Below are 12,501 nucleotides of genomic sequence, written 5' to 3' on the forward strand. Positions count from 1 at the left end.
TAGCCTACTGTAGCTTACCTACTTCAGAATTATAAAACTTTGACTTTTTTCAAGCAAAGGGAATTGCCTCATTATGGTTTCCGGATTTAATTGTTTTTATTTTTCAAAACAGACATTGGCGTGAACAGGCTGAAATAAACTGAAATAATCTGCCAGTGCAGCAGATACTGCTATAAAAGCAGGTAGACATGCACACGTGTCTACCAGCTTTTATACGGATATATGGATATATAACTAGTTTGAATAATCTAAATGTCAGGGAGGGCAGCTGATTTAAAACAATATATAGCCTATATCATATTTTACCCCACCCCACGTAAATATCGGACAGTCCCTTACTCGTCTTTTCTTTATTTTACAGTGAAGTAGTTCTGTAACCGCCGTGTCCCTACCGTGGAAGTTTGTTCAACTCTTCAAACTTGAGGAAAACAGCAGCGGGACGCGAAGCGACAGCAACTCCCCACAAGTTGAAAAGGATTGCTTTCTGCTGCGCCATGGCGTCCTATATTTTATTTTCTCTCTCTGCAAATCAACCCGCGTCCTCCGTGCTGCTTCAGCAGGCAGGCAGAGTGGCAGACATTCTCTCTGTGCAAACTTTGCCCTAGCTGTCCTCTGTCCGAGTTCCACAGAAGATCAAGTGGACCGCCTCCCTGCAGGTAAACTCACCCACACATTAATTTGACGCCTATTATTGGCCAACTGGAACAACATCATCTATCTCAACTGGAAGCACTAACTTCGCGTCACCAGGGCCCCATTCCAATACCCATACTTCCATACTATTTAGTAGGCAAAAAAAGAATTAGTATGTCCCAATACATAGTATGTCAGATGCAGTATGCCAAGAGTACAAGGATGTTGTACTACATCAGCTCCTATTTCGGAGTATGCATCGATGCATGCTGCTTCAGCCAAACTTCCCCACAATCCTTTGCGCAGCAGGAAGTTATGTCTTCTTCTTCTTCTTCTAATGTTTTATGGCGGTTGGCAAACAACTTTTTGTGCATTACCGCCACCTACTGGAGTTACGTCGCACTGACTGAGCTGCGTGTTCATGAATGAGATAATTAACTTTAAGAAAGCCTTGAAATATGTTAAAACCAAACAAGCATGGTGTGTACCAAAACATGCATCTTGATTCCTGTTTAGATCTCTGACTTAATGTTTTTGCTTTATTTATTTTATTTTGTTTATTTGATTGTCTGTTCCAATTTTGTAAATGTTTAGTCTGAATTTTTTGTATAATGTACTGTTTGTTTCTGCCAGACTTTGTTTATTGAATAAAAAAATAAAAAAAATAAAAAAACTCAAATGTGGCGCTGCGGACGTCGGCGGAAGTGAGCAAGAGGTCGGAGTTCAGGAAGCTCACGTGACGACAGATGTAGTGTGTCCCAATAGTATGCATTTTGCATGCATGCTGCACACTACAATCCATACTTTGTGAGGGCAGCGGCAGTACATACTACAAGAAAGAAGTACAAGTATGGGTATTGGAACGGGGCCCAGGCTCTTCTCGGCGAAAGAGCCTAGGAAGCGCTGGAACTCTGAACCACGTGATCTAGTCAGCCGCTCCATAATAGGTCCATGAGCCGCTCAGACACCCCCCGCCCCGCCCGCGCCACACACACCACACACACACACACACACACACACACACACACACACACACACACACACACACACACACACACACACACACACACACACACACACACACACACACACTGCATGTCAAACAACAGATGAATTCCTCATTTGCTATTGACCCTTTTCACAGGTGCCATTTTGTGTCAAAAAGGCAGGGTAAACACAGCACAGGTGCAAGAAAGTGGCGCTGGAAGTACTTTTAGGTAGGGGGTGCTGCAAGGCCGTAGCTACCGATTCAACATTGGGGGGGACGGCTGCCGGTGCCCACAGGCTGCCGGAAAATTTGGTCACTTTGTCGCCAGATTAGAGGAATATTAACATTAAGATTAGACTGTTGTGTCATTATTCAGTCACCTTTTCTCACTCACCTCCATGTCACCACTTGCTCCCACTGCTGTGTTGGAATCCTCATTCTCTCTCCCACCCTTTTTGGACTTTTAGCCATATTTAGAGGAATATTTAATTTTAAATTAACATTAGGATTATACTGTTGTGATGTCATTATTCAGTGTCTTCTCCTCTTCTCTGCAGCATTACTCAATTTACCCTCAGGAATCAGGGACAGTGATAGCCTACCTGCTATTCCTCCCATATATCCTTGGCCGGATTAATAGTACCATGAGCCCCCGGGGCTATTCATTTTCTAAGCTATTCATTTAGCCTTTTAGTCATAAAGATTATATCTTCCAGACTGAAATGTTATAACAGAAGTGGAGTATTGGCCAGAATTACATGAACATTTGGACACTTATTCAGCGGGTATTTTGCACGTTGCGTTCAGGTGCACTGTAAAAAAAATTTTTTTACATCTCTTGCCACCAGGGGGTGCTGCAGAACCCACCGCACCCAGCTTCCCGCGCCCTTATGGAAGTTGGAAACCCTCATTAGTGTTTTGCTTGCACCTGTGTTTACCCTGCCTTAAAGTTTTCAGCACAAAATGGTCCCACGTGAAAAGGGGCTATTGCATCATGAAAAGGAGACGGTGGGTTCTAGGTGGTCCCCAGCAAAAAGGTTGTAATTTTCACTAGAGTTCACAATGACAGAATGTATGACTATTCTGGTCATACACAGCAACCGTTTTGAGGTGGTAAAGCAGGATGAAAAGCAGAGGTAACCAATACCATTAATTACAGTTCCATTCAGTTGTTGTTGTTCCAGTGCCAGGGCCTTTGGTATGTTTACCTGCATTACCTTTCAGCCGATCTACTATGAATCACCTCATTCAATGGAAAGGAATTGCTTCAAAATGTCCCCATTCGATGGGGTGGAGTTGTACAATCTCTACAACCCAGTTTCTCTGGGTTGTAGAGATTACTTGCAAAACCCCATTCAATGGACAGCTCTACAACCCAGTTTCTCTGGGTTGTAGAGATTACTTGCAAAACCCCATTCAATGGATAAACCTGGGGTCTCCGAGGCCTGGGTGGGCCGCAGGACCCTGTGGAGGTCCTGGGGTCGCTTCGGGGGGTCTGCGGGCCGAACGGAAGGTCTGGGGGCCGAACAGAGGGTTCGAGACCCTCGGGGGTCGTCTCTGGAGACCCCTCCAAGCCTCTCCCATGCCCCATGCCTAATCCTAACCCAGACCCTAACCTCTCCCACCCCCATGCCTAAACCTAACCTCTCCCACCCCCATGCCTAAACCTAACCTAACCTCTCCCACCCCTAACCCTGAACCTAACCTCTCCCACCCCCCATGCCTAACCCTAACCCACCCCCCATGCCTAAACCTAACCTCTCCCACCCCCATGCCTAAACCTAACCTCTCCCACCCCTAACCCTAACCCACCCCCCATGCCTAAACCTAACCTCTCCCACCCCTAACCCTAAACCTAACCTCTCCCACCCCCCATGCCTAAACCTAACCTCTCCCACCCCCATGCCTAAACCTAACCTCTCCCACCCCTAACCCTAACCTCTCCCATCCCCCATGCCTAAACCTAAGGACACAGGGGTCCAAGCAGACCCTCCCCATGCCTGCAGGGGTGGGCAGGGTGGTTGAGAGAAGAGCCAATGGAGAATCCTATCCATTAAATGAGGTTTTGCAAGTAATCTGTACAACCCCTGAATCCTACCCATTAAATGGGGTTTTGCAAGTAATCTCTACAACCCCAGGGAAACTGGGTTGTAGAGATTGTACAACTCCTCTCCATTCGATGGGGGCATTTGAATGCAATTCCTTTCCATTGAATGAGGTGATTCATAGTAGATCGGGTGCACCTTTAGATGACTTTGTGTTGCAGGAGCCTATTGGGGTCATTAGGCTGATTGGGTGCACCTGGGCCCGGTGCACTAATTGGGCTTAAAGAGCGTGGTGCAGGTAAAAATAATTATATATATATATGTTTATTTACAGTTAGGACTCAAGATTCCTATGAAAATACCCCCAAAAAACAAACACAAAATTAAAACATGCCCCCAGGGCAGAAATATGGAGAAAAAGGTGGCATTATAATGCAAAAAAAAAATGCCATCTGTGCAGATAACACCTGTGACGACACTTGGGCTACTGTACAACTGTAATAATAAAAATGTAACACTTGCCCAATGGTTCTGGGCCAAAATATTTGACTGGTACTCTAAGGCCTACAACATTACCCTTCAGCCGCAGGCAGAACTCGGCAGTAGTATTTGCCTTGATAAACTAGAAGACTTTGAAAGTCTTAACACATTATGAAAAGACTGGGGAGTTTAAACTCTGACACTCCGACACATGCGCAGTTGCCAGCCGCTTCTTTTCACCTGACAGGGGGAGCTTCACTGGCAGGACGTAGCACGTGGGAGGATCACGCTATTCCCACCAGTTCCCTTCCACCCCGACCAGACGCCCTGACCGACCAGAGGAGGCGCTAGTGCAGCGACCAGGACACATACCCCCAATCCGGCTTCCCACCCGCAGACACCAGACAAACATGCTTGTATGGACGCCCGACCAAGCCGGAGGTAACACGGGGTGCGAGCCTGCGACCCTCGTGTTGGTAGGCAGGGAATCTACTGCTACACTACTCGGATGCCCAAGTTTTTTTTTAATCAGTACTTTAATCTGCTGATTGGAACACTTGGGTTGAGTTTAGTGAGTTTTGAGTTGAATGAAATATTCATGTCATGCGGTACAGACTGTACAGAGGAGGAGCAGGGAGCGTAATGCCTTGCAACATCGCCTGACATGAGCTGACAGACTTCAAGAGACTGTCGACCTTTGCAGCCAGTTACAATCTCACTCTGATCTCACTCTGGGTTCAGGGAGAGACAGAGAGAGAAAAAAACAAATCTTTATGCCTTTTGAACTTGCTTTTATGAAACCTTTTCCACGTGAAAGGAATCTTAAGATTAGGCCTGATGTAGAGCTCGGCAGCCAGGCGGTGCACACTGTACGTACTAAACACGTGTGTGAGCACGCACTGGAGGACAGGTCTAATCAAAGGTGGTCACATATTTGGTTTGTCTGCCCTTGAGCCACCTCTTCAAATGAGTTTTAAAAGTATGATAGGACACTCCCTTACTGCAAGCGGTAGACTCAATTTACTACCTTTGACTTAAGCCCTGTTCGAAACTGGTCCCTATTACAGAAATAGTGGATTATATAGTGTGTTGGCCATTTTGACTATAGTGTCCGAATTCTCAACTGTTAATTTGATTCACTATATAGTCCACTATAAAATACCCACAATGCACTGCTATTTCTAGTGAACAGAGAATCTACCCTACATTTTCTCCCATATACCACAATGCAATGCTGTCGTGTTTACCAAAGGACAAGAAGAGTGAAGTAGTCTGAAACCTGTTTGATCGTTCCCCATATAGTTCACTATGATACACACTACATGGGGAATAGTGAGTGAGTTAATGAGTGAACCAACCGTTAGTCTCGCAGTAGTCAGCCAGTGTATAATTGTACAGTAGTCTACAATTGTACAGGCCTGGCGGGCCTGCCAGGCCAGAAAAAATGAAGGGGGGGAAATGTTTTTACAAATTTCAATACAAAACTTTATGGCATATTACCATACAACAAAACCTATATTGGTGTTGAGAGTAATATACATAAGAGCACTAAATAATGCCAAATATACATTCATTCAAATCAAAAAGTAAATATAAATTGCAGACTGCCTGCTGCGCCATCTGACTGAAGCTGACTGCGCCAATATGACGTCCTGCCATGGGATGGTCGATTTAGGTTTTGTTTTTGGTGGGTACCACCAGGCCTGAAAACAATTATATTGGAAACACTGTCAGCCGTATATAGATATCTACACCTGGTGCTCTTGAAAAGTGGTTAAGGACCGCCCCGTAAGACCAAACAAAATGTGTGAGAGACATATGAATTGACCAACCACAGACGGCGTGGCAAAACTCATGGGGCGGTACATTTTGAACGATGCACCAATGCACGCAGAGAGCTGGACTCCTGTAACAGCCCAGCCAATCAGATTTTACTGTAGGAATTGCTACGGCAAAACACAGAATTTCTGATTTGTGATTCAGACCCTCCGTCGCTGGAAGCGTGCTGATGTAGACCTTGGGTCTGACCACGTGATGTGAGAGTACCTTTGACTCACAGTTTGTTCAAAAGTGGTACACCTGTAGGGCACCTCACAGTGCCCTCTGGTGGTGGCCCTGGTGGAGGATCCACTGTCAGCCCTCTGCTTATTGTATAATGTTTAGCGGGGGTGGTGCAAGCTCATGTATTGCCTTATACATGAGGCAAGCAATTTTGATTTATTTTTTAATTCTCAAAACTAAGAAACTTATATTTCTCAATAATATTATAATGGTAAGAAGTGTTTTTTTTTGTCAAAGACTTTCAGGGCTTTTTTGAAGAGCGATTCTATTGGTTTAAGGATTGATACGCATGTGAGTGACCAGTTGTATTTGACACCTTTTTCACATGACTCTTGAAGGTTAGTGTGGAATATCTAATATGACCCAAAGGTACTTGAACTAATTTACAATGTCAAGCTCCTTCTTATAGGAGCAACATGGTGATGATGAGAGTGGGAGGCTGTTCCTTGGACCAGCGTGTGAATCATCACACAGAGGCTTGGAGTGCAGGGGGACACAGAGGCAGGCGGCTGGTAGATGAGCAGGGGGAGCACCCTAAGGTGAAAACACACAGGAGAGATTCCAATCAATCCATTCCATCATCAGACATGGAAGGAGATCTGGCTCTGCCCTCACAGAGGACGACGCTTTACTGCTGGATCTTTCTCAACTCCGGTGAGTGAGGCGTTCAAATCTCACACACTGGCTGCATCTTATTGAGATTAAGACTGGGGGGGACAAGTGCAACGGTGTGTATTCAGATGAAAAATCACTATTATATTCCTAGAATATTCCCTCAGGTACTTATAGTGTGATTCTGCTACTCAATATTGAGTCTATGGTGATATTAATGTACTTTATGTTTTTTAATCTCCCATTAAATCACTATAATATTGATATTCCAATAATATTTCTATAGGGATTTACAGTGTCTGGTATTCAATAGTGATCTTATCACTTTATGGTATTTGATGGTATCACTGTAATATTCCTGTTATGTGCCTGCTGTCCTTAAAATGATAATAATAATAATAATAATAATAATAATAATAATAACAATAATAATAATAATAATAATAATTATTATTATTATTATTATTGTTATTATTATTATTATTATTCATTAATTAATGTGTGATGATCAGATGTCTCTTTTCAAACAGATCTAATTTTGAAATACTTAGTTGATCAGAAATGATTTAAACCAATGGTCCTCCAAAACAAGTAACCAGCTGTTTCTTAATTCACCTGAGTAATTACCTGATGCAGCTGTAATAATGAAGTGATATTTATGTTATTTTATTTATTGATGCACTTGGAGAAATTCTGGGATTGATTGCGCCCCTAAAGTCAGAGATGTTACAGCCCCATTTTGTCTTTTATAAGATAGGACAGACATGATCCCTATTGCAGCATTAAAGTATACTGCAACTTTTTAAAGAGACAGTAGCTTAGGCTGTTGACAATAACAAGCAACAAAGTAACCTTCACCTGTTCCTACCTGTAATCTCAATCAAGTCTAATGGCTTTTACAGCACCTGTGACATTTTACAGTTAGCCTACCGACTTATTGTAATTACATTCAACTGAACCTAAAAGTCTCAAGTGTTATACGTTTCTCCTTGACTGTCAAAAAGTGCTTCCTGATACATCACTTCTCAGTTATAAATAGACATCTAATCATAAGAACTGGCATTAGAGTCATTTCCATTCTTGGCTCACTGTTTCTCATGCTCTGGTTAATCCTAAATTGCTTGCCAGTGTGCCAGACCGTCTGCCAGAGCGCCACAACTCAAAGCTGAGAGAGACAGGCTACTGTGTCAGTGAACAGCAACAAAACAAATATGTTTTATGCTTTGTGTAAATTGTGTAAAATGACAAATCAGGATCCCACAGAACACCTTGAACACCAGGAACACAGGTGCGCCTCACACAGTAAGAGACATAGAAATAGAGCACATAGAGATTGCGTTCATGGTACCTTCAATAAAAATACTATAGACACAATTAGATTAGAGAGAACATTCTCAATACAAAAATCAAGTACTAATACAATACGGGTTAGAAAAAGGACTGAACACATTGGCAGACTGAGTCTGAGAGTTAAATTAACACTGATGATTTTGCTATGGAATGTAAAATTAAAACCCAAGTATTGTCATTTTAAAAAGATAGCCTAAAGTAGTGGTTCCCAAACTGGGGTACACGTACCCCTAGGGGTATGTGATGTGGAGGTACTACAGGGGGTACTTGAGAGAAAGGGGAAAATGTAAGAATAAATCATGAAAATAAATGAAATGTTAAAATAAATCTGCTCAGGAGGCACTAATGCAACTCTTTCACTCCATTTATTATTTGTAATGTTATATTCCTCAAAAGGTGGGTTATCAGTCATTCATTGCATCATATGCTGGAGTTTTCTCTCGCAATTTTGTAATCAAAATCACTGCATGAAAAACCTGCTTTCCGGGCAAGTAAATGACCGCATAGGGACTCAATATGCGGACATTATGTGGTACTTTCCCCCACTTTGCCACAAAGTGCCACAAGTGGATCTCTTTGCAGTTGTGCAAAGTCCCGGACAGTAGGTTTTTCCTGCAGTGAATGTAGTCGGGTAAAGGGGGTACTTTGATTCAGAAATCAGGGAAAGGGGTACTGAAGGCAAAAAGGTTTCAGATCCACTGGCGTAAAGGATGTCTTTGATTGAAAAACCTCATAACATACAAACTGGATCCTCTGTATTTTGGAGATACTGAGTTGTAAGTTAAGAGTGATCCTCAATGTATTTCTCTCACTTTCCATGCATTTGCATTTGTGCTCATTGCATGAAATGTCTTAAAAACCAAGTTGATCATTTGTTTGGGTTGTGAAATGTAAACCATGAAACCTACTGTAAACTATTATCTGTCATGGGTGGCCTCAAGGCCTCATGCCATCATGTTCTTGGCCACCAGGGGCCACTAGACTTTTGCTCCTCTTGTGTGCTCCTCCCCCCAATCTGCCTGTTCCCCACACCTGTTTGTCATCTCACTCATTAGTCTTGCCCTTATCGGTTTGCCTGGTTTCTCCCCTCTGTTCCTGCCTCCACAGCTGTACATGTACATCATGTGTTTGATTAGCTCCCTGTGTTTACATGCTATCTTGTATCCTGCCTGTTGCCTTATGTGTTTTACAATTGGGGTCCACACATCCTGACATTATCTATCTGCACAGTAAGAAACTGTGCTGCATCTCATGATGTGGAAATTACCCTTACAAGACAAAGAAACATATACACACATTAAAACACACATTAGCACATTGCTAGTGCTGGGTATTGTTTAATTAAAAAAATACAATACCAGTACCCTTAAAGTGATACAGATACCAATAGAGTACTTTCAATACCTTTTTTTGGGGTCACTGAACTGTCAAGTCCGTTACAAACACCGCGCTGGACTGTATGGGTTGTTGTAGCTACTACGGTAGTAGTACTACGGTAGTGGGCCAATCACACGTCGCATTCAATTGAAGAACGCTTGCGGGGATTGGCTGCGAGCAAAACCATACAAATAGTATTTTTTTCTAGATCTGTGTACAAAAAGGATCAAATGCAGGTATCGTGTGACTGGAGAAGTTTCTATGCTACTTTGTACTGCGTTATATCAATACCCAGCCCTACATGTTGCTGATGGGTCTCCAATTTATGGACAGTTGAGATGGCAGATAAGAAACAGTGGACAGGGTGGGACTCTCTCTCTCTCTCTCTCTCTCTCTCTCTCTCTCTCTCTCTCTCTCTCACTCACACACACACTCACACACACACACACACACACACACACACACACACACACACACACACACACACACACACACACACACACACACACACACTGCTAGATCACTGTGTGTGACAGCAATGAGAACCATCAGAAGTGAGTTTCCCAGGAGGTAAGAAGTGACAACACTAAGCCCAGTTAGGAATCTGATCAAGCAAACCTCTCTGAACCTCTTTACATATGTGTGTGTGTGTGTGTGTGTGTGTGTGTGTGTGTGTGTGTGTGTGTGTGTGTGTGTGTGTGTGTGTGTGTGTGTGTGTGTGTGTGTGTGTGTGTGTGTGTGTGTGTGTGTGTGAGAATGCCAGTGTTGGGGGTAACTCATTACAAAAGTAACTCAGTAATATAACTTATTACTTATAGGATTTCAGTAATTTTATACCAGTTACTTTGTCAAGTAACTCAAGTTACAAATTGAGTTATTAAAAAAAAAAAAATCAAAGCACATATTTAAAAAAGATACAATCATTTCCTAATCAAACTGTGTGTTTTTATGCAAAAAAAATTTGGGGGATGGTTCCGGGGTGGCGATGTCATTCTGCTGCTGCTGTTGTTTTGGTGAAAGTAATGCAAAAGTAGTGTAATAAGTAACGAGTTACTCTACACAGACAGTACTATTGTAAAGTAACTTATTATAACTAGTAACTAGTAATATGTAGTATATTACATTTTGAAAGTAACTTGCCCAACACTGGTGAATGCCTGCTTGCATGCATGCTAATGTATATTTGTGTGTGTGTGTGTGTGTGTGTGTGTGTGTGTGTGTGTGTGTGTGTGTGTGTGTGTGTGTGTGTGTGTGTGTGTGTGTGTGTGTGTGTGTGTGTGTGTGTGTGTGTGTGTGTGACTGACGTTGGCTGGGCCTTGTTTGTCTGTTTGTCTGTATGTATGTATATCATGTGTTTGTGTAATGCCTCTACAGAAGGCTTAGACCCAAGGATGTAGAGACGGAGACAAGGAAACGGTTTTTAACCGTCTTTACTGACTTTAAAGGAGTAACAATGGCCAATAGATGAGTGCCCTGATAACACATAACACAGTGGGAATATTGTGCCTAACTAAGGGTGAGCCTCTTAGCAGTTGGAATATCATAGCACAATGTTTTCAGAGTCATAGGAATGGTCCGAGCTCCAGTGCTTTCCAGCATAACACAGACTCACGAGTAAAGCCAGCAGATGACTCCATACAGGGCAGGCAGACAGAGCAGACAAACAGCAGAGGTCCGTGGCAAAAGTGAGGGCAGCATATTCAACTAAAACAACTTGGTTAAGGTTAGGGTGGTTTGGGTCAGGGTTAAAAACCGAACACGTCGGGAGGCAGATCCGGCTCTCTCAATTGAAAGACGAGGAACTTAGGGGCATGGTGGTGCAGTGGTAGTGCTGTCGCCTCACAGCAAGAAGATCCTGGGTTCGATTGCCACCTGGGACGCTGTGGGCACTGAGTTTGCATGTTCTCCCCGGGCTCCCCTGGGGTTTCCTCCAGATAGGAACCCCCTGCTAAAAAAACATGCAAAAAAAAGAAAGAAAATAAGAAAAAAGAAAGACAAGGAACTTATCGTGGGTCCAGACATCCCACTTCCTTACTTGACAGTGGCCTATTTCAATATTACACTGTAGTTGCGTTAAATGGCCACCGGTCGCAGCCAAAAACCCTTTGGCGTATCCATTGCACGCAATAGGAATGTTTGGCGTATTCACTGCACGTCATTTGAAAGTGAATAGTTGTGTTGTACGCAGATTGAAGAGAATGGGCTGAAATAAATGGCCCAGGGGCGGAGCGACCCTAGGGCATCTTGGTTTCCTGTCCTACACTATTGGATGAACTGATTAATGTCAGGTGTGCCTGACTGCTGCAGTCACAACAACAGTGATCAGGCACACCTGACATTAATCAGTTCATCCAATAGTGTAGGACAGGAAACGCAGGCCCAATTCCAATCCGCCCCCTTACTGCCTCAAGCCCTTAGAGGCGCGTTCACGTGAAGGGAGTGAGGGTTTAGGGATGTCCCACGGTGAAATCGCAAAGTGAATGAGGGCTCGGAGTGAGCCCTTTCTGCCCCCTTACCGTAAGGGAGCAGCTATGGCCACTTACGGAAAGGGAATTGCCCACAATGCATAGCGTTGTGATGTATAAAACGGGGAAGGCTGCAAATATCTGTCAAAAAAATAAAACAACATGCGCGAAACGAACGCGGTGTTTGCGAGTGCGCTGGAATGCCTTAATTGACAATGAAACATTACATTAATAGGGATTTCAGATTAGACAAAAATATTATATCAGAGGAATGCAAGTAGTTATTTTACACAATCCTAGAATAATCATGGATCATTTCTATTAGGTCTACAATTGCAATCCACAACTTTTTTGATGAATGAGAAATAGTTTTACCGAATCTGTATTGTACAGTATTGACATTGTGTATAATGTTGGGTGACATGTCATTATTATGCTTATTTTAATTATAATTACACATGTTGCAGATTGCAGATTTTGCAGTAGGCTA

General features: G+C 43.1%; 1 protein-coding gene across 2 annotated transcripts in view; it reads right to left on the minus strand.

Annotated features, from left to right (window-relative positions):
* Window positions 1-831, minus strand: part of ephx2 (epoxide hydrolase 2, cytoplasmic) — a 40,022-nt gene extending 39,191 nt beyond the window's left edge. Inside the window, exon 1 of one of the 2 annotated variants that reach the window (XM_083634060.1) lies at window positions 667-831. In XM_083634060.1, coding sequence (XP_083490186.1) covers window positions 667-674 — 8 coding nt within the window. In that variant the 5' untranslated portion in view covers window positions 675-831. Of the gene's footprint in view, window positions 1-392 lie in introns of both variants that reach the window. The other variant, XM_083634059.1, reaches the window with a different exon arrangement.
* Between the last annotated feature and the right edge of the window lie 11,670 nt (window positions 832-12,501).

Source organism: Poromitra crassiceps, assembly GCF_964638095.1.
Source record: "Poromitra crassiceps genome assembly, chromosome: 3".
NCBI classification, from domain to species: Eukaryota; Metazoa; Chordata; class Actinopteri; order Beryciformes; family Melamphaidae; genus Poromitra; species Poromitra crassiceps.